The sequence below is a fragment of the Rhipicephalus microplus genome, chromosome 1 (genome assembly GCF_043290135.1).
Source record: "Rhipicephalus microplus isolate Deutch F79 chromosome 1, USDA_Rmic, whole genome shotgun sequence".
In the NCBI taxonomy this organism is placed as follows: Eukaryota; Metazoa; Arthropoda; class Arachnida; order Ixodida; family Ixodidae; genus Rhipicephalus; species Rhipicephalus microplus.
In genome coordinates, this window is record NC_134700.1 from 247609247 (window position 1) to 247630302 (window position 21056).

Here is a 21056-nt window from a genome sequence, read left to right on the forward strand (position 1 = left end):
ACCATCCAAATGTGCACCCAAGCGACGGCTTCATCTCGCTGACAAACCATTCTCAAAGGCCATGCTTTTGTTTAGTGCATACTCCGGAAGCAATTAGGGAGCTGGAAACACTTCGTGGGTGCCGAGACCCCGCTTACGGCCACCTCTACCGAAAATATTTCAGAACGGCGAACTGGGTAAGTTGGTGTGCTTCCATCTCGAACGAATAATGGCGCGACCGCAAACGAGTTGCGATTTGTCGCTGTAGTCTAACACTCCGTCTCTCGTCCTCGTTTCCTGTCACGCTGTTATTCGTTCAAGACGGAAATATTTCCCTGGTATTCAACTGCAAAATGTTATTGCGCCACCGCCGTGGCTTGTATACTGCCCGGAATATTGGGCTTCAACTCGGAGCTAATGTAGTCGGAGAATCTGTGACATCACATAAATAAAAGATCAGATGTGTTCATATTACACATCCGCGCGTTGCGTGTGCGTGTGCGTGTGCGTGTGTGTGTGTGTGTGTGTGTGTGTGTGTGTGTGTGTGTGTGTGTGTGTGTGTGTGTGTGTGTGTGTGTGTGTGTGTGTGTGTGTGTGTGTGTGTGTGTGTGTGTGTGTGTGTGTGTGTGTGTGTGTGTTGGGGCGAGCACGACTAAAATAGGAATGTTAGCTTTATTAAACGCCTCAAAGATGGCCTTTCTCTGCCTTCACCACCACCACCAGGACCTGCTAGAGATGATGGGTGTGAACCCGTGGCTCAACTATGCGGCCTGGTTCATCACCACAGTGGCCGTGATGACGGCTAGCTCCGGGCTTCTGGTGATAGTAGTGTCTGCGCCCATCTCGAGCAACGGGCCTGTGCTGCGCAACAGCGACCCGTCCGTCTTCTTCCTGCTGCTTGTAGCGTATTCAGCCAGCACAACCTCGTTCTCATTCTTCGTTGGATCATTTTTCAACAATGGTACTGCATCCAGGTGCCATCAGCGTATAGTGAGACTTCTAACTCAGATGGCGTGTTGCATACAACATATAATTATCAGTTATTAAGTCTAACCATCTAACCATCGAAGCAGTAGACCCTTAATTAGCGAAACGCCAATTTTCTTCCAAATAGATTTTCCCCACTACACCCGCCCCCATGCTGCGGTTGCCGTACTTAAGCCAATGATCGTGTCTCGGAATTTCGAAGATTACCACTTCTCGAAATATTGGCGATGTTATTTCTGTCAGGCAGCCCGGTCTTACGATGCTTCTTTTTATGTTCTCTAAGTCAATCAGGGCGTATAATCAGGCAGGCTAGATGTTCTGAGTGACTGGACGCATATTGTCCCGAAGCCTTTATTTATTTACTTGAGGTAACTCTGGCTCTGTGATCGTTGAGACATCATAGGACTGATGGGCAGCACACAGATTTTCCTAATCGGTGTGAGTGCGGGTTCAAAGGTACTTGTGGCTTTGGTTGTTATCCTTCAGTGTGTCTGTTGCGTAAAAGAACGGATCATTGTGATCTTCGACAGCCGATTTGAAATGGGGAGCCTAAAAAAAATTTAAGATGAATTGAAACTGCTGTACATTCACTGAACTTCCTCTTGCGTCAAAGCGGCCCCAGGGCTCGCAGTGCCACATGGAGCCGAAAGAACAAAGGCTAGGCAAATCTGTGTACTACGCATCTTTGCCATGCTGGCTAAAGCCCAAGGTCTTGCAGCTTCCATAGACAGCATTGCAAGTGTCCCCTCTAATAAATATCTCTTCTAGGAATCTCTTCGCACAAAAGCACTACATCTCTGTATTCATGGCCTTGAACAGTCACGTCATTCCGGTTGTTTTTTCGTTTTGATTTTTGCACTCATCAGTGCTACGGATTCGATTTTTCCGTTGAAATTGTTCAAATTTCCATATACCACAATAATTGCTAGAAGCTGCTCTTTCTATATCTTAGAGCTGCGATGGGTCTTTCACAAGAAAAACTTCAATTCTTACATTTGAGGTAGCTACTTGACTCGTATAAATAGGAAGTTAATTAATTTGAATGCCTTAGTTACTACCACAAATTATTATAACTTATTAAGATGCCTGCTGCTACAGAAAGGGCAACCGTGAGGACAGCGAGCAAATATCGCATTCGGAATTTTGAGGATTTTGTACACATCTCTCAAAACATGCGTTATACTGCATTAACATTCTCATAATTCACACAAACGCCTGACTCTAAAAAAAGCATACTTAGAAAACACATAGTATAGACAAATGAATAGTGAAACAATTTCTCGTTTTTGATCAACAAAATTAAGAATAATCTACAAGATGTATCGTTTTATAGAACCAGTAACAGATGTTTCGTCATTTAATAGCCTTACATGCGTCAACATCTAATCTCTCCGCTGTTTCCATATTCTATATGCATTATTACGACGTGTACGCCTCGTGGATAAAAGGATTACATATAACGCGGTGTCCATGGACAATGAGCCTGTAGGACACTAGGGAGAAGCATCTGCCCACTCCTTTCGAGGAAGAAAATGGTTTTCCATCGTTACTTGAGCAGGAAAATCCTGCGCTTGAACTTTATAATGAATTCTCTCCATTACTTTGGTGTTCTGCTTAAGATAAACGACTTGCGTCTATACGAATTGCGGCTATACGACTTGCGGCTATACGAATTGTAAGCTAGGGCTAATGAAACTTGGTAACCTAATGTTAAGAGGTGAATTTCTGAGCATGTACCTTGAGAAGCAGGGTTTATCGTGAGTACGGTGTGGCGCAGCGAACACGTCGGTGGCGGCGTTGGCCGTGGCTTACATCTCGACCTTCTCGCCGTTCCTGTTCTTCTTCTCGCTGAACAACGACCACACGTTGCCCACCCTGGTGGCCGCCTGCCTCCTCTGCAACACTGCGCTGCCCGTCGGCATCACCGTCACCACGCTGCTCGAGGCCAGCGGTGAGCTGCACTTTGGCAACGGCGTGTCTCTTCTCCTGCGCTGTAGTATCTAGAAGAGACTGTGAATAACCTTGTCACGAGACCACACGGTATTCCGGCTAAGGGTAGGCGTATGCTGTAGCTGTACTCGGATGACCTGCACAACCATGGGCACTGCATTTATTGAACCGTTTCTTCACCGAATAAAAATCGCCACGCCCACTTATTCTCGTGTGATCAACACTGTCTCTATGCGCGCACAAAGGTCGGCAAACTCACTCATGAGTCGACTTGCGCTGACCCGGACTCAGATCGAGCCATCAGTTTCAGCGGGTCTGGCTGCGAAAAAAAAATTGGAGAGTCTTAGGCTCGTATTCACAAACCAACCTCATCCTTTCCTCGATTTTTCCTTATCGGTTTTAAACTTTTAATGCGCATGATAAACAAATTGGACCAGTACTCATAAACCAGTCTCGTCCTTATCTTTAACCTTGTTACCATTTTCGCGCCTTTATAACGCATGTAGAGAGTACAGGAAGTTGAGGAAAACGTGAGGTAAGGCCGAGGTTGGTCTGTGAATACGGGTCTAACCCCCGTATTCACAAACGCTCCTCGACTCGACTTTCACCCTTCAGTTGACAGAGTTGAGCACTGCGCCACTTCTCGGCTGAAAATGACGCTGTGCTACTCAAGAATCACAGCAGATTATCGCAGATATGCAGTGACTTGCCGTGCCTATCGGCTTTCTCATGTCAAGGTGAAGCGTTGAGTGAAGGGACGTTCTAGAATACGGGGGTTAGTATGTGAATATGGTTGAGGAAAAATTTGGCGAGTCTGAGTTCGAGTGAGTCTTAAGCACAAAATATTTATATTGGGCGGTTCTGAGTGCACTCCACATTTTTTTTTACGACCTACATGCATGGAGTATATTGTTAGAGACTGCCGGCCGTACGGTGCGAGACAGTCAAGCTATTCAGTAGACACACTTCATTTTGGAACCTGCTGCTGCCCTAACACGTCGAGCAAGTGCCCATATTTTAGGCTTAAATGCGAGAATCGGGTGCAGCAGCTTTCGTTCACTAGTCGCACTTAAATATGGGTACAGGTGAAACAGGCCTGTTAGCTTCCTCAAAGTATCGAGTTCTATCCCATAAACCTAAAAATAACCCTCATCATCACTTAGCTAAGGCCTGGAAATGACCGAGATGCAACCAGATTATCCCTCCCAATCGTCCAGTTTCGCTGCGCCAAGTGCGAATTAGTTTAATTGTCGCAAATTTTTTTCTTACTATCTTTATTTCTCCCTAAAAAGCGCTTAGCCCATACAAATATTTCACCCGCCTGTAAGCCACTCAATAAAAAGGTAGGAAGTAAATGGTGGAGAAATGTTAGAAAACATTCGACTTAATCCCAAATAAGGTTGAGGTATATCGACGTTCGTCACCTTTCTTCGGTCTGTGTATTTATTCTTATTCAATTATTTTTCTTTCTGTGCCACTCAAATGCATGCGTAGACATGTGCAATACCGGGCATTGTTAACCATCTGGTAACGTACAAAATAAACCTTGGAAGTAAAAAAATGGTAGATACGACCTTAATTGGCGCAACGTGCTTATCTACACTGTGTGCCCCTGCGTACAAATAGCCCAAAGATAACGCACTACAACTCAAGCAGCTCTGCGTCAAGCAATGTGTTATTTTCTGGGTCCACGCGGAGTCATTTGGGGGCAATATTTAAAAATATCTGTACTTTTGCACTCTACAGGTGACGGCATACAGTGGCGCAACATGGACGTGAATCCTAACCCCGGTCAAAGCCTGTCGCTGATGTCGGTGATCCTGTTGCTTATCTTCGATACCTTTATGTACATCGTGGTGCTGTGGTACGTCGAAGTGCTGGCTGCTAGTCAGCCGAGGATCAGCTGGCGTCGGTCCCTGGTTAAGGTGACGACTCGCTCGTTTCTTACTATTGCTTAAGGAGGACCTGCAACACTTTTTTCAGCATGGTTAGGAAACGATGCCGATAGGTAGTCAAGGCTCTTAGGAACAAGTGAGCCAAACATTAAAGCGCAGCACGTGGCTTGGAATGTACAGATAACTGCAAAGTCAACTATAAATCACTCCCATTTCCTCTACAAATGATGCGATAAGCCCAAACAACCATGCTGTAAACCCGATTCTCACGGCCATTGGTTGATTTGGGTGGCGTGAGCTGCACAGTTGACGCAGCCGCCGCGGTATGGCGCGACGTGCCCGCACATGCCAGAACAATTACACTGAAGGCAAGCCGCGCGTTGGAGTAAAAAAAAACTGAAAAAGCACTGAAGTCATTACGAGCGCTGGCGAACGGACTTCCCGCTATTGTCACCACCTCCCACCCTTCCCTGCGTAGTTTTCAGCGTGCTCGCTGAAAACTACGCAGCAAACCAAGCATCGCTTTTTGTCTCATTTTGTGCTCGCTGGCACAAAATGAGACAAAAAGCGCTTTAAGCATGCGACAAATCGCTCTACTGACTCCGCTACCGCTCTGTGGATTCTGAAATAATTGGCGCCAGTCGATTAGAGAGGCAATGAGCTCCCTGAACGAATTTCCCTTTCAATCATTACCTAAAAATGCAGGTGTACATATATATAGGAGTTGGGTCAAGATGGAGGATCGAAGTAATAAACGATCGTTGAACAGGTGACGTCTCTGGAGCCAGCCCATGAACACGTTGCTAAGGAATGTAGTCGTTGTCCTGATAATATCAAGTACATTTTAAACGTTGGCTCCTATGACATTTCTTTTTCAGCGGATTTGAATCCTTCACTTTAACACCCCCAACCTCGATAAATAATATTAGCTTTAATCGCCAACACCGACAAAAATACCAAACAAGATACGGGGGTAAAATCCTTCGTGGCCTTAGTGGTTGGGTGTCCGACCGTAATTAGAAAAGTTGTGTTTCCATTCCACCAAAAAAAAGTTTTTTGTCCAGTTTTATTCATTCCAATTAAAATACTGCCGTTAAAAAACAACGTACCCTATCCTATTCTTGATTTGTCTGTTCGATGCATCTGGTTGTCTAATGGCACCCTGTCGATATTGTTTTCATTATTATTATTACGAGACTAAAAGGGCAGGGGGAGATGTAGCGACGGTTATACCGCCGTTGTCATGCAACGCAAGTGAACCTGATCAGACTGAGCTTTGCGAAATGTACCAATGGCTGCTCTTGCAAGACCGCTTTATCGTTACGGTACTCGCACTGGGCTAGCTCAGTACTTAAGGTGTCACACTGCCAAGCTCCAGGGTGCGGGTTCAACTGCCGAGCACATCAACCGCATTTCGAAGGGGGTGACATGCACAGAACGCCCGCGTATTCAGATTTGGATGAACGTTAAAAAATACAAAGTGGTCAAAATTAATCTATAGTCCCACACTATCGTGCCTGCCACGTGATTTTGGCTCGTGAAACTCCAGTAATTATTGTTACGGTAGTCGTAGGCTGTCCTGCTATAGAGCTATTGACTGCAATCTATATGTGGTCAATAATTGCTGTGCGCAGTGTATGTTCGCTAAACATGTTGACAATTGTAAAGAGTAGGCGCATGTTACTTGTTGAAAGCGCGCAGCGATCGCAGGCATCTGCTTGCAGAGACAGGGAAACCAATGTTGCTATCGCGTGCAGCCGGAAGACCTCGCCACTTCTGCCGCGGACGCCGAGAAAGAGGACGCTGCGCAAAAGAAAAACTCGGAAATATTCTTCGAAGAGTTTGTCTCTAAGGAGCCTGCCGGAGTTCGCCTCGTCAACCTTACCAAGGCAAGATAAGTTTCCTTTAATAATTATGCGCGCCGCATGTGCAGCTGCTAATTAAAAAAATTAGCCCCATATCTGCATGTTAATCTGCAAATGTCATCGAAAAACGATAGTCTTGCGTGTGGAGAGAGTGAACAAAACATTCATTTGATGTTCAGCGCAAGAAAATTGGTGAATGGTATCCTGGAGGCGCTGCGTTAGTGCCTGAAGCGTGCAGCGGAGGTGAACGAGCGCATCAAGTCACGTCACACGTGACACATGGGCGCCGTCTGGCAGTTTTCTTGGAAAATGAAGCGCGTGGCTCTGAGACGGGTATGCCAATACTGCCTTATCACCTCTGAGACGGGCGTGCACCCGTCTCAGAGGTGATAAGATGCAGAACGCAAGGCGACGGGTTGGGCCACCAAGCAAAGCGTTGGAAACACTCGCCTTTTCGTGCAAGCGTTGCATGGTCAGCGCAGCGTGGTAATCGCTACGGTCCTTAAAATAATTTATGTATGCCTTTTCTAGTATTGATTGATATGTGGGGTTTAACGTCCCAAAACCACCGTATGATTATGAGAGACCCATAGTGGAGGGCTCCGGAAATTTCCGCCACCGGGGGTTCGTTAACGTACACCCAAATCTGAGCACACGGGCCTACAGCATTTCCGCCTCCATCGGAAATGCAGCCGCCGCAGCCGGGATTTGACCCCGCGACCTGTGGGTCAGCAGCCAAGTACCTTAGCCACTAGACCACTGCGGCGGGGCTGCCTGTTCTAGTAATAGACGCACATGCAGAATATATACGTGTTGTTATGGTGCCCCAGACATGCGCAATAATTGCTTTTTAACTGTCAATTGCACAAGTATGAACGCTAAATCTTGAGCAACATTGGTGGGTGCTGCGGAAGGGGTCGGCCATTCTAAGTAACCAGTGCCGTTAAGAGTGGATCAACAGACAGACAGACAGACAGACAGACAGACAGACAGACAGACAGACAGACAGACAGACAGACAGACAGACAGACAGACAGACAGACAGACAGACAGACAGGCAGGCGCACAGGCAGACAGGTGTGCACAGGCAGACAGGCGCACAGACAGGTGCACAGGCGCACAGGCAGACAGGCACACAGACAGGCAGGCAGACAGGCAGGCAGACAGGCAGGCGCACAGGCAGGCAGGCAGGCAGGCAGGCAGGCGCACAGGCAGGCGCACAGGCAGGCGCACAGGCAGACAGGCAGACAGGCGCACTGGCAGGCGCACAGGCAGACAGGCGCAGGCAGACGCAGACAGGCGCACAGGCAGGCGCACAGGCAGACAGGCGCTGGCAGACGCAGGCGCAGGCAGACGCAGGCACAGGCAGACGCAGACGCAGGCAGACGCAGACAGGCGCACAGGCAGGCGCACAGGCAGACAGGCGCTGGCAGACGCAGGCGCAGGCAGACGCAGGCACAGGCAGACGCAGACACAGGCACAGGCACAGGCAGACGCAGACACAGGCAGACGCAGACACAGGCAGACGCAGGCACAGGCAGACGCAGGCAGACACATACGCAGGCAGGCAGACACAGACGCAGGTAGGCAGACACAGACGCAGGTAGATAGACACAGCGGCAGGCAGACACAGGCAGACCGAAATTTTTGCGTCGAAGGTCCCGAAGAAAGACTATTGTCTTTAAAAAAATCTGATAGTTCAAGCGGAGTCACCGCCTGGTGGCCACAGGCTGAAGCGCGCCTAGTGTGGATTGCTCCCTGCGTCGTCTGCTAGCCACCCAAGGCAAACTTGTGCGCGTACGCCATGTTAATTTTTTAAGGGTGATTCGTCCTGGACTGTTAGCGCAAGTTTATCTGCTTGTACGTTTGCCTATAGCACTATCTACAGAAACATTTGGCCTTGCTCGGCTCTATACGCACTGCAATAAGATCATTTCTTGCACATGCCGAGAGTATATGGCGCATCGCTGTTGTACCCTTGGTTGCCCAGGATAATATCGGTGTAAGTGCCGCTTTGTAGTTGAAGCACGTCGTAAAGTGCCCTTGGCGCCGTCCCAAACATTAAGAATGTTACGTATTGCATGAACGCGGCGTTTTAGCGACTCATTGATAAGCGAAAGCTTGCTTGTTGTTAGGTGTCAGACCTCAGCGCTGTTGCTTATCGGTTAAATATATTGTACTGTCCTGGCCCCACTAAAACGAAATATTTCTGACAAGTAAACACTGTTTTTTGGAAGACGTTTTGCAGAATGACAATGGTCTTTTAGGTGAGAGAACTTGTATCATGTAACAGTTTTTGTAAGCTATATATGATTTTCACATTCAATAAACTTTCAGTTGCGAGTGTGCGCTTGTGCTGCGAGTGTGCGCTCGTGTTCTGCTTATCTCCTGCAGTCCTTGTTTCTTACCATGCCCCACTTCTTCCATAATAAAATACTGACGTTTCGGTACTTTTATGTTCCCTTAATGTGAGCCGAAAAAAGAATAACATGGGGGTGATTGAGCTTTATTCCCTATGCACAATTCGAACATTGGGTGAAATTTATACAGGCGCATTCATGTGTTAGATTTGAGTCTACCTTAAAGAATCCAGGTGGTCAAAATCAATCTATGCGGCGTGCCTTACTGTTATGTCATATAGTTTAACGGGAAACGCTATCTTTTTTTAACACCATCTTGAACACTTTAGAGGCATTGTTTACTGACGGAAGGAGTGGACATTGTTTGCTTGAAATATATATATATATATATATATATATATATATATATATATATATATATATATATATATATATATATATATATATATATATATATATATATATATATATATATATATATATATTGTTACGGGGAAGATTTATTCACCGAAATCTGGTCTTGCTAACGGCTTAAAGAGCGCACAGTCATGCAGGCCAACGGGAGAAACTCGAGAGTCCAACCCACTACAACCACGCTGTCGTCTTCTTCATTTGGGTGCCAATTCAGCTGTGTCGGGGTGACAGTTTCATACACGTATCATCACCCCGGCCCGTAAGGCACCGTCTCGGTGCCTGTTAAGTGAGCGAGTCGGCGTTGTAGGGCTTGAGACGAGAAACGTGGACTACTTCCGTTCTGGGTGCAGCAGCTGATGAGTTTGTGGTAGCGGAAATCTCGTAGGTCACAGGTGTGACCTGACGAATGACTCGGTAGGGCCCGGCGTATCGCGATAGTAGTTTCTCGCAGAGGCCAACACGTCGAGATGGGAGCCACAAAAGAACAAGAGATCCCGCAGAGAAAACGGCATCTCTATGTCGACGGTCGTAAAGGGACTTCTGTGCTGTCTGCGACGACGATAACCGAGTGCGCGCTACCACGCGTGCCGTGAGGGCCCAGGTGATCGCATCCTGAGCGTACGAAGTGGAGGATGGGTGGTCTGATGAAAGCAGTGTGTCGAAGGGCAGTAAGGGATGACGTCCGAAGAGTAGATAAAAAGGGGAGTAGCCCGCTGTTTCATGACGCGACGAGTTATAGGCGAAGGTTACGAACGGAAGAGCTATGTCCCAATCAGTGTGGTCGGTAGATACGTACATGGAAAGCATGTCCGTCAATGTCCGGTTTAGGCGCTCCGTAAGGCCGTTAGTCTGAGGGTGGTAAGATGTGGTGAAGTTGTGACGGGTAGCACAAGATCAGAGTAGGTCATCAACCACACGAGATAGAAAGTAGCGACCACGGTTTGTGAGCAGGTGAGTCGGAGCGCCATGCTGGAGAATAATGTCGTACAGCAGGAAGTCGGCAACGTTGGTTGCGCAGCTGGTTGGTAGCGCTCGAGTGATTGCATACCGAGTGGCATAGTCTGTGGCCACTGCAATCCATTTATTTCCAGTTGTAGAAGTAGGAAAGGGACCTAGCAAGTCCAACCCCACTCGATAAAATGGCTCGGCTGGAACTTCAATAGGTTGAAGAAAACCGGCAGGGAGAGTCGTAGGCTTCTTTCGGCGCTGGCAGAGGTCACAAGATGTGACGTAACGGCGAACAGAGCGGTACAGACCCTTCCAGAATACTCGTCGTCAAATGCGGTCGTAAGTTCTGGAGACTCCTAGATGTCCAGAAGTTGGAGCGTCGTGGAATTGTCGCAGAACATCCTTTCGCAGGTGATGCGGTACGACGAGTAAAAGTTCCGCGCCGTCGGGGTGTAAGTTGCGGCGGTACAAAATGTTGTCTTGCAGCAGGTATCTGCTAAGAGAAGGGTCAGCATAACGCGATTGAAGGCGGTCAATGATGGTGAGCAATGATGGATCTCGGCGCTGTTCGTCAGCCACGTTGAAAAAGTCAGTGATGGCTAAAACGCAGGCATCGGATTCCAAATCAGTGGAGCTAGGTGGATCAACGGGGTGCCGGGATAAGCAGTCAGCATCGCTGTGCAGCTTTCCAGATTTGTAAACAACCGAGAACGTGTATTCCTGTAATCGAAGAGCCCATCGGCCGAGTCTTCCTGTAGGGTCCTTAAGCGTCGTCAGCCAGCAAAGCGCATGATGGTCCGTGATGACTGCGAACGGACGTCCGTATAAGTACGGACGGAATTTCGCGATAGCCCAAACGAGGGCTAAGCATTCCCGCTCAGTTATAGAATAATTTTGTTCCACTTGCGACAAAAGGCGGCTAGCGTAGGCTATCACACGGTTGGTGCCATTCTGTATCTGAGCGAGTATAGCACCAATGCCATGGCCGCTTGCATCGGTGCGAAGCTCTGTTCGAGCCGTGGGATCAAAATGAGCCAACACAGGTGGTGAGGTGAGGGCGGTAATTAGCGACGCGAAGGAATGTTCTTGGTCCCTTCCCCAAGAGAAGGCCACATTCTTTTTGAGGAGATCCGTGAGGGGCCTAGCAATATCCGCGAAGTTGAAGACAAAGCGGCGGAAGTATGAGCAGAGCCCAATAAAACTGCGAACTTCTTGTGTGGAACGCGGAACCGGGAATTCTCGGACTGCACGGACTTTGTCAGGGTCGGGTTGAACACCAGTGGCGTCAACAAGGTGGCCGAGTAGTTTAATCTGCCGACGTCCAAATGAACATTTCGACGAATTCAGTTGGAGACCAGCGCAACGAAAAACGTCAAGAATTGCCGAGAGACGAGACAGGTGGCTTTCGAAGGAGGGCGAGAAAACTATTACATCATCCAGATAGCAAAGGCAGGTCGACCATTTGAAACCGCGAAGAAGAGAGTCCATCATACGTTCAAACGTAGCCGGGTTATTGCACAACCCAAAAGGCATGACCTTGAATTGGTAAAGGCCGTCGGGTGTGATGAATGCTGTCTTCTCGCGGTCGCGGTCGTCGACCGAAATTTGCCAGTATCCGGATCGAAGGTCAATGGTCGAGAAATAGTTGGCGCCGTGGAGGCAGTCGAGCGCATCATCGATTCGGGGTAAAGGATAAACGTCCTTCTTGGTGATCCGATTCAGGTGGCGATAGTCGACGCAAAAGCGCCAGGTGTTGTCCTTCTTTTTAACTAAGACCACAGGGAAGCCCAAGGACTCGATAAAGGCTCAATGACGTCTTTACTCAACATTTTCTCGATTTCCGTCTGTATAACTTGGCGCTCAGCATGTGACGCGCGGTAAGGACGTTTGTGGAGTGGACTGGCGTCGCCGGTGTCGATGCGGTGGGTTACGGCACTTGTGCGGCCCAGGGGACGATCGTCGACGTCAAAGATATCCACGTAAGAAAACAGAACAGCCCGGAGCGCCGCAATTTGGGAAGGTAAGAGGTCGCTGGATATCATTTTGTCGAGGAACGCCTTATTTTGCGACGTGATGACAGGTTTCGCCATGGTCTTAGTGTCAGGTGTAAAAGAACAAATCGAACATTCATCAAGGGTCGAAAGATCAGCTAAAGTGATGCCTTGGGGAAGAACTTGGGTCGACGTAGAGAAGTTCAGAACTGGAAGTAGCACCGTGTTGTTAGCAACAATCACTATAGTATGTGGTAGTGCGATGTGGTGCGTAAGGGTCAAATCAATGAGGGGAGCTACCAGATAGTCTCCATCAGGAACGGACGGGAAGGGCGACAGAGGAACGTACAGAGCAGCCTGGGGTGGTAGCCGTAGAGACTCCACGGATCGTAGCCGAGTGCGACTTGGAGGAGTGAAATCGGAGCACAAAGGCAATTCGAGCCGTAAGATACCGGTAGAACAATCGATGAGGGCGGAGTGGGTGGTTAAGAAGTCAATTTCAAGGATGACGTCGTGTGGGCAAGCATCGAGGACTGCGAAAAGAACTGAAGTGTGGTGGCCAGCAACAGTAACGCGGGCAATGCACATACCAAGTACCGATGTTCGACTTCCGTTAGCAACTCGAACAGTAGAAAACATAGCTGGTGTGAGAACTTTTTTCAGGCGAGATCGAAGTGTAGAACTCATAACAGATACTTGGGCACCAGTGTCAATTAAAGCAGTAACGGCGTGGCCATCAACGAACACCCGAAGTAAATTGCTTCTTGAAATTGTAGCCGGTTGAGGGTTTTCGTTCCGAGTCGTCAACGCAGCGCCACCTCCAGAAGCTGCACTCGTCAGTTTCCCGGGGAATGGCCAGAATAAGCCGGTGACGGAGTGCGGCGGCGTTGAGGGGAGCGTGACGGCCGACCCTGAGGTGACGGCGAGCGGCTTGACCAGTTTCTTTGGGCGACGACGTCAGCGTAGGACGGTTCGGAGCGTGGAGATGAACGGCGAGCGGAAGAGTCCTGAATATGGTCATCCGAAAAACCGGGTTGCGAATAGTGTCCACGGTCCTGACGGCGGTCGACATTACGGAAGCTTGGCCGGAAATATCCCCTGTTGCGACAATGGCGGGAGATATGCCCAACTCGAGAGCAAGAAAAACAGATGGGTCGATCATCGTGCGTACGCCACTCAGATGGATTTCGGTAGCGTGGTGGAAACCGAGGAGTCGAAGCTGCCGCAGCGACAAGTGGGGCAGAGTGGTGGTCAGCGTTGTGGACAGGAGTGCTCATGGGCTGCGGCTGGGGAACCTGGACGCCCAGGTTAGCAAACTCCTGGCGTACGACGGCTTGAATGAGCGAGACTGTTGCCCAGTTGTCTTGCGCAGGGGGCTGATAGGAAGCGGGTGCCATGGCTTCCAGCTCCTGGCGAACAATCCTTGCGATATTGGCAGGAGGCGCAAGTGGACGGGGCGCTGCAGAATCCTCGCAAGACGAAGTCGCAGCAGTGTTTGGTAGTCTCGCGATGTGGTGGGTGATTCGCCTGCTTTTTGCTTGTTCAAATCGTCGGCATTCGGATATGATGGAGTCGACAGTGGTGCAGTTCTTGCACATTAGTATGTTGAAAGCATCATCAGCAATGCCTTTCAACACGTTGCTGATCTTGTCCGCCTCGGACACGTTTTTGTCCGTCTTCCGGCACAGTGCCAGTACGTCTTGGATGTACGTGACGTACGACTCCGTCGATGATTGAACACGCGACGCGAGGTCCTGACTGGCTGCCATCTGACGAGCAACTGACCGACCGAACAAATCGCGAAGCTTTTGCTTGCATGTGTCCCAGCTGGTTAATTCTTCTTCATGCGTCTCATACCAGGCGCATGCCGTACCCCTTAGGTAGAACAGAATATTTGCCAGCATAAGCGTTTCGTCCCACCTGTAGTGCTTGCTGACGCGCTCGAATAATGCGAGCCATTCTTCGACGTCCGTGCTGTCCGTCCCGGAAAACGTGCCAGGGTCGAGAAGATGGGGGGGAATCACAGGTGATGGGGCCGGCGCGGATGGCGAGGCCTGAGTGCCAGTTTCAGGCATCGCGGCTGGAGAAAGCTGGCGTCCACTGCGGAGTTCCAGAGCCGGGTTGTGTGAAGAACCCGCACCTTCCACCAAAAGATGTTACGGGGAAGATTTATTCACCGAAATCTGGTCTTGCTAACGGCTTAAAGAGCGCACAGTCATGCAGGCCAACGGGAGAAACTCGAGAGTCCAACCCACTACAACCACGCTGTCGTCTTCTTCATTTGGGTGCCAATTCAGCTGTGTCGGGGTGACAGTTTCATACACGTATCAACATATATATATATATATATATATATATATATATATATATATATATATATATATATATATATATATATATATATATTGTTTCAATAAATAACCAACCCTTTGTGTCAACACTGTGATTGATTGATTGATTGAGGTGTTTAACATCCCGAAACCATCATATATGATTATTGGAGACACCGTAGTGGAAAACTCCGGAAATTTCGACCACCTGGAGTTCTTTACCTTCACCCAAATCTCAGCACACAAGCCTACAACATTTCCGCCTCATCAGAAATGCAGCCGCCGCAGCCGGGATTCGATCCCGCGACCTGCGGGTCAGCATCCGAGTACCTCAGCCACTAGACTACCGCGGTGGGGCTCACCACTGTGATGCCGATAATCGAAGAAAGCTTAGTGCTCAACTATTACCTTTTCATACTGTTATTGAAATAAGAACAAGCACCCTGAAGCGCTGTCAGCGACGTAGGTTTTTTGAATGAGCATCAACTGCCCTATGTAAATTTTACGGAGAACTGAGTAAGAAAAAATACGGATGCGTATTCCCGGTTACTTTATATCATCGCCCAAAAATACGGGATTTTTTTTTTTAGTGTCCAGGAGCAGCATATCTGGAGAAAATAAGAAATTCAGTTTATAGTAGGCGGGGCACGAGCTCAACCTTTATAAATAAAATACAAGAAATGTGGCATTGCGAAATCGCTGACAGCCACCAAGCATGACCATCCTTTTCAACCACAGTGGCGTAGCCACTTGAGGGGGTGGGGGGAGCTCAGCTAGCCTTGATTTTTGTTTATATAGCTTGCGTATATATTTTTTATAAGCCCCTGCTTTTCAATGGGCGTTTGTGTTTCTCCCTCGAGCAGTAGTAACGTGCGGCGAGCTACTTGCATCCATTCGGCGATGGAAGACATACGAATCACAAGTAGGCCGCAGTTATGCATTTAATTCGCAGACCGTTCACGAAAAAGCGCCGCTGCGTGCATTTGTATGCGCACCACCGGCCGCCTATTACTACTATAGCGTGGTGATCGTGCTGCCACCTTTAGCGCGATCTCGGGGCGAATAGCGTCAGTTTTCGAACACCGCCGATGGGACCTGTATCTTCCAAAAGCATTCGGGCTATATGTTTGAACTTGAAGTATAGAAAACCACCTACGCGTGCTGTTAGAAAAAGCCCATGTGACAATGTGTGAAATCCTGGGTGCATCCGCCCTTGTTTGCACGAGAGGACTCGAGATTGGTGGCACTTGTACTAACCCCCTGCTCTATGGTGCACTAACAACACTTGTATGATTGTCAATGAAGCAATAGCCGTATAATAAGATGTTTCCTCTAATAAAACAGCGCACTGCACTAGTCGCACATTTTCTTAAGGTAAATACCTAATACTATTTCTCCATTCGGCCTGCCGACTTGTCACAATATGTTAGAGAGACGTCAAAATCAATTTTGGGGATATTCACAAGGTGGTGCGACTTTGAATTTTTGGTGTGCTGAAGCTGTTTGCAGTTATGCATTCTGCATTTTACAGCACTAAAAACAACGATGAGGTCTACCGGCATGATCATTTTGGTTATTTATGTCCAGGTGTACGGCAAGACTACGGTGGTGAGCAATATGAACTTGGAAGCGTCCAAAGGGTACATAACCGTTCTACTCGGCCACAACGGCGCTGGCAAGACGACCACCATGCGAATGATCACCGGTGAGTGCGTATTACTCATGTTGACGGCTTTCAAGACCAATGAGCTTGAAAATAAGGGGTAGCGGAAAGTTTACCTGTAAGTAAGGTATACTTTGAGCTGCTATCATTCCGTTAGTATTCAAGAGAGAGTCCATATAAGTTGCAGTTGAAAGTCACTACTTCAAGAGATTTAGGTGAGGAAGTTTTAAACGTTGGGAGTCATGGACGGCATAGCAATAAATGCAAGGAAGAACTCGAAAGGTTAGAGGGAACTTGGTGAGCCGTAGCCTGACTGCGTCTCGTTCGTGTCCCTTTCAGGGCAGCTGGCTCCTTCGAGCGGCTCGGTATTCATCGAATCCCAGGACGTAAACGTCAACAGCCGGGCGGCGCATGAAAGCCTGGGCGTGTGTCCGCAGAATGACATCCATTTCCGGGACATGACCGTCTTCGAGCACCTCTACTTCTTCTCAAGGGTGAGATGGTGTTGACGAGCAAGGAAAGAGCATAAAGCTTATATAATTTGCAATGCGGGTAATGAGGTGAACATGGCCTTTTCAGGGAAGTCAGCCAACAGTACCTGCTTTCAACTTAGTGATCGCAGTATAGGCCCCTGAATTCTAAAGCGTTGACTGGTTATGTATCGTAGCCTTATATGTATACAAGACGCCAGCATAAGAAGCTGAAAACAACATGCTCTCGGTATATCTAGCTATATAAACGTAGTTTCGGATAAATATATGCACTCATATATCGCTGGGCTGCACCGAGGACGACCACAAAGCTTAGTTGACACAACAGTTGTAATTGTGGGCCCCAGCCATAGCTTTGTTAGGTGGCTGCGGCGGCTGCACTTTCGATGAAGGCGAAAAGGCTGTATACCCGTGTGCTCAGATTGGGGTGCACGTTAAGGAACCCCAGGTGGTCAAAATTTCCGGAACCCTCCACTACGGCGTCTCTCATAATCATATGATGATTTTGGGATGTTAAACCCCACAAATCAATCAAATCATCAATCAGCTTTGTTAGGTGACATCTGTGGCAATCACCACCAACTACTCGCCTCGAAAAACTATTCTGTACACCGAATCGGAAATGTTCGTACAGCACTTAATTGATGGATATGTGGGGTTTAACGTCCCAAAACCACCATATGATTATGAGAGACGCCGTACTGCAGGTCTCTGGGAATTTCGACCACCTGGGGTTCTTTAATGTGCACCCAAATCTCAGCACACGGGCCTGCAGCATTTTCGCCTCCATCGAAAATGCAGCTGCCACAGCCGGGACTCTATCCCGCGACCTGCGGCTCAGCATCCGAGTACTTTAGCCACTAGACCACCATGACGGGGCGTACAGCACTTGAGGCAGGCCTATACTTACTGAGGTAAAAGCTTTGCGTGTATCGTACGAACGGGCTTGAACGAAATCCATGGTGACATAAAAGGGGGGGGGGGGGGGGATCACGCGGCCACGCGTGTTCCGGGCTCACTTCGTCTATGTGAAATCGTGAAAACAAGGTGACAGAAGAGATAAAGACAATCCCCTGGCACAACAGACGTCACCTATAGTATCCGTATATCGACGCCTGCTGCTTGAAGAGTATTAAAAATTGGTGTTATAGCGTGACTGCGCCTGCTAATGGCTATGAAGTAACGCTGAAAGGCGCTGAATGTAAGACACTGAAGTAGGTGTTAGAAGATTGTATGGAAAGCTGAAGGTTTAAGCAACGGCACAGAATGCTCGACAAGCATTAAATAAGGCGCGAACAGCCAAATCACTCATTAGATTCTGACGCGATGTTCCAGTCTTTGACGATTTCGCACTGGGGCTTTCGGGCCGGTTTATCGATGTGGCAAAAGACCCTCGCAAGATTCACATGCGAGAATTATTCCTCCAGCTGTTGTTAAAGAAGGGCTCTAATCGACTCGGTGCAACTCGCAGCTCAAGAAAGTTCCCTACAACGATGCGCACGAGCAGACGTTCAACCTGCTCATTCTCATGAATATGGTGTCCAAGGCGTACACATTCGCCAAACACTTGTCCGGCGGCATGAAGCGAAAGCTATCCATAGCCATCGCTCTCATAGGACATTCGAAGGTAAGCATTTACTCGATTGCTTGCAAGTGTACAGATACAATACAAAAGCACATAAGGCAGTATCGCCGCACGTTCAGTTTCATGTAGCCGAAAAGCAACGAAATGAAGTCAGGCGGGAGACACAGTCCCTCAATGTTATTCACCACGTGTTCAAAGTAGGTTATCAGAGCCCTAGATTTGCGAAAAGTTAGGAATAAGACTGGATGGAAAGTATCTTACAAACTGATATTCGCGGACGACATTGCTTTGATGAGTAACTCAGGGGAATAATTAAAGCTCATGACTACTGATCTGGACACGGAAAGCAGAGGAGTAGGTCTGGCGCTTAACATGCATAACATTAAAGTAATATGCAACAGTCTCGGTAGAGAACAGCGCTTTGTTATAGGTATCGAGATAGTAAAAGTTGTAAAGGAGTACAGGGGAAGTACTGCTTTGGAGCAGCCTTAAGTGTCTTCGCAACGGAAACAACGCTAGTTTGGAGCAGTATTGGTGTTTTAGGAGCAGATGAAAAATTTGCCATACATTAAGTGGAGTTTAAAGCCTTGTCGAAGCATCCCGTAAATATTATTATTTATTATGAAATATAATTAACAAACAACAATCGACGTAAATTTCAAGAAGCAAATAATTATTAAGATGGCTGGTTGTCAGAAATGTGCCATGAAATTAGCTATATAATTGATGTACTAGTATTTGTGCCACAAATAAAATCAAACCAGTAATTTTAACACAGTGCCACAGTTTAAAAGTAACCACACTCTCACACAACTGTTGCCAAATAAGTAGTAGATCAGTATGAAGTAAAAGCTATTCAGCTCATTTTTTTTTCATTTTATCACACTGGCTTGCATATATATCGCTGGAAAAAAAGATAAATAAGCTATACGATTGATATATCCCAGTTCTTGTTGCATAAATGAGATCAAAGCCAATAATGCTGCACCCTAGTATCACATTGAGATGATAGTACACAAATTCTTTCCAGTTTCTTCAGGACCATTAGTTGGTCAAACAGTAAAAGTTTGTCATTCTCATTCTTTCAGTGCCCTTTCGGAGCAGGTTTGGAGCAATTATAAACAAAAATTACTGTTTGCAGTAGCATGGAGCAGCATTTCTTTTTTGGGGCAGTTTGGATTGATTAGAGCAGCACTTCTATCACTATTACCAAGAGTACAAGAGTGCGACTTTGCGTACAGGTAGTCATCTTGGACGAGCCAACGGCTGGCATGGACCCGGCGGCCCGGCGCGACATGTGGGACTTGCTCCTGGCAGAGAAGGTGCAGCGCACCATACTGTTGACCACGCATTCGATGGAAGAGGCCGACGCCATTGGCGATCGTATCGCCATCATGTCCAATGGCGTTGTCCAGTGCTGCGGATCGCCCTTCTTTCTGAAGAAAAACCTCGGTTCGTTGTGTATCTGTTTCGTACAAGATGTGGTCATAACTCGCGAGATTACTCCTTATTGTCGAGTTGCTTGTTCCGCGTGCTCATGCAGTAACCCTTAAAGCGTAATATATTATTTGTATCATTTAGGCAATACCGTACCCTTATTCACGTGGAAATAGAACGTCAACTTAATGTTTATTCAAGGCAATAAACAAGTTCCCGAGAACTAGTGGTTGGAAGTCAACCTACAGCATTTTTGCTGAATGGGGCTTGAAATATATACACTGCAAGACATATCCTTTATTATATATATATATATATATATATATATATATATATATATATATATATATATATATATATATATATATATATATATATATGATGAATTAGACAAACTCGCAGCCCTATTCCAACAAGAAATTGTGCATGGCTAATACTAGATTTAGTAGGTTCTTTATTCCAATGTAGCACACCTTTTTATAAAGCTTATTGGTATTAGTTGAAACTTCTGACGATTGGCTACATTAATGCATTCCGTCCATGAGCTTTGACCTGACGCGGAAGGAAAACACAAACAGCAGGCACACGCGCACAGCACTTACATTCAAAACAGGCTGTGATAATCAATCAAGTAGCCCACGAACGCACTTGGGCCACTTTTATAGAATTCTGCTCCCCGATTGTATAACCTAATGAACCAAGTGTGTCTTCGCCTTTAAGTGTTCCAGGGTGTGTAATGTGCTCCGGAATTCTTATTACCGCTGGGTTTTGCATTATAGTGCTTCAAGCGTTACGCGTAGGCGGTAGAACAGTGAGCAGTCGTACGATGACCACACGGAAAACGCGTGCGGCCACTGCTTCGGTGTGTGCAGGTGCGGGCTATCACATGGCGATCGTGAAAAAGCCGACCTGCGACACGCGCGCCGTGATGGACGTCGTGATTTCGTTCGCGCCATCGGCCGAGCTCGAGAGCAACGTGGGCACAGAGATGGCGCTGCGCATCGGGCGCTGCGATCAGCCAGCCTTCAAGCACCTCTTCAGTCATCTCGAAGAGAACAAGGAGAAGCTAGGCATCGCCAGCTTTGGTGTCTCCGTCACCACTCTCGAAGAGGTTTTCCTTAGGTACTAACATTGTTGGACGACAAGAAAGCCACTTTATTG

General features: G+C 47.6%; 1 protein-coding gene across 1 annotated transcript in view; it reads left to right on the plus strand.

The window, feature by feature from the left end:
• Window positions 1–704: 704 nt before the first annotated feature.
• The window catches only part of Abca3 (ATP binding cassette subfamily A member 3), a 56116-nt gene continuing 35764 nt past the window's right edge, over window positions 705–21056 (plus strand). The window contains exons 1-9 of the mRNA XM_075892546.1: window positions 705–940; window positions 2744–2917; window positions 4663–4841; window positions 6569–6700; window positions 16307–16424; window positions 16722–16876; window positions 18345–18500; window positions 19700–19910; window positions 20768–21017. Of these exons, the coding sequence (XP_075748661.1) occupies window positions 715–940; window positions 2744–2917; window positions 4663–4841; window positions 6569–6700; window positions 16307–16424; window positions 16722–16876; window positions 18345–18500; window positions 19700–19910; window positions 20768–21017 (1601 nt within the window). The 5' untranslated portion in view covers window positions 705–714. The remainder of the gene's footprint in view (window positions 941–2743; window positions 2918–4662; window positions 4842–6568; window positions 6701–16306; window positions 16425–16721; window positions 16877–18344; window positions 18501–19699; window positions 19911–20767; window positions 21018–21056) is intronic.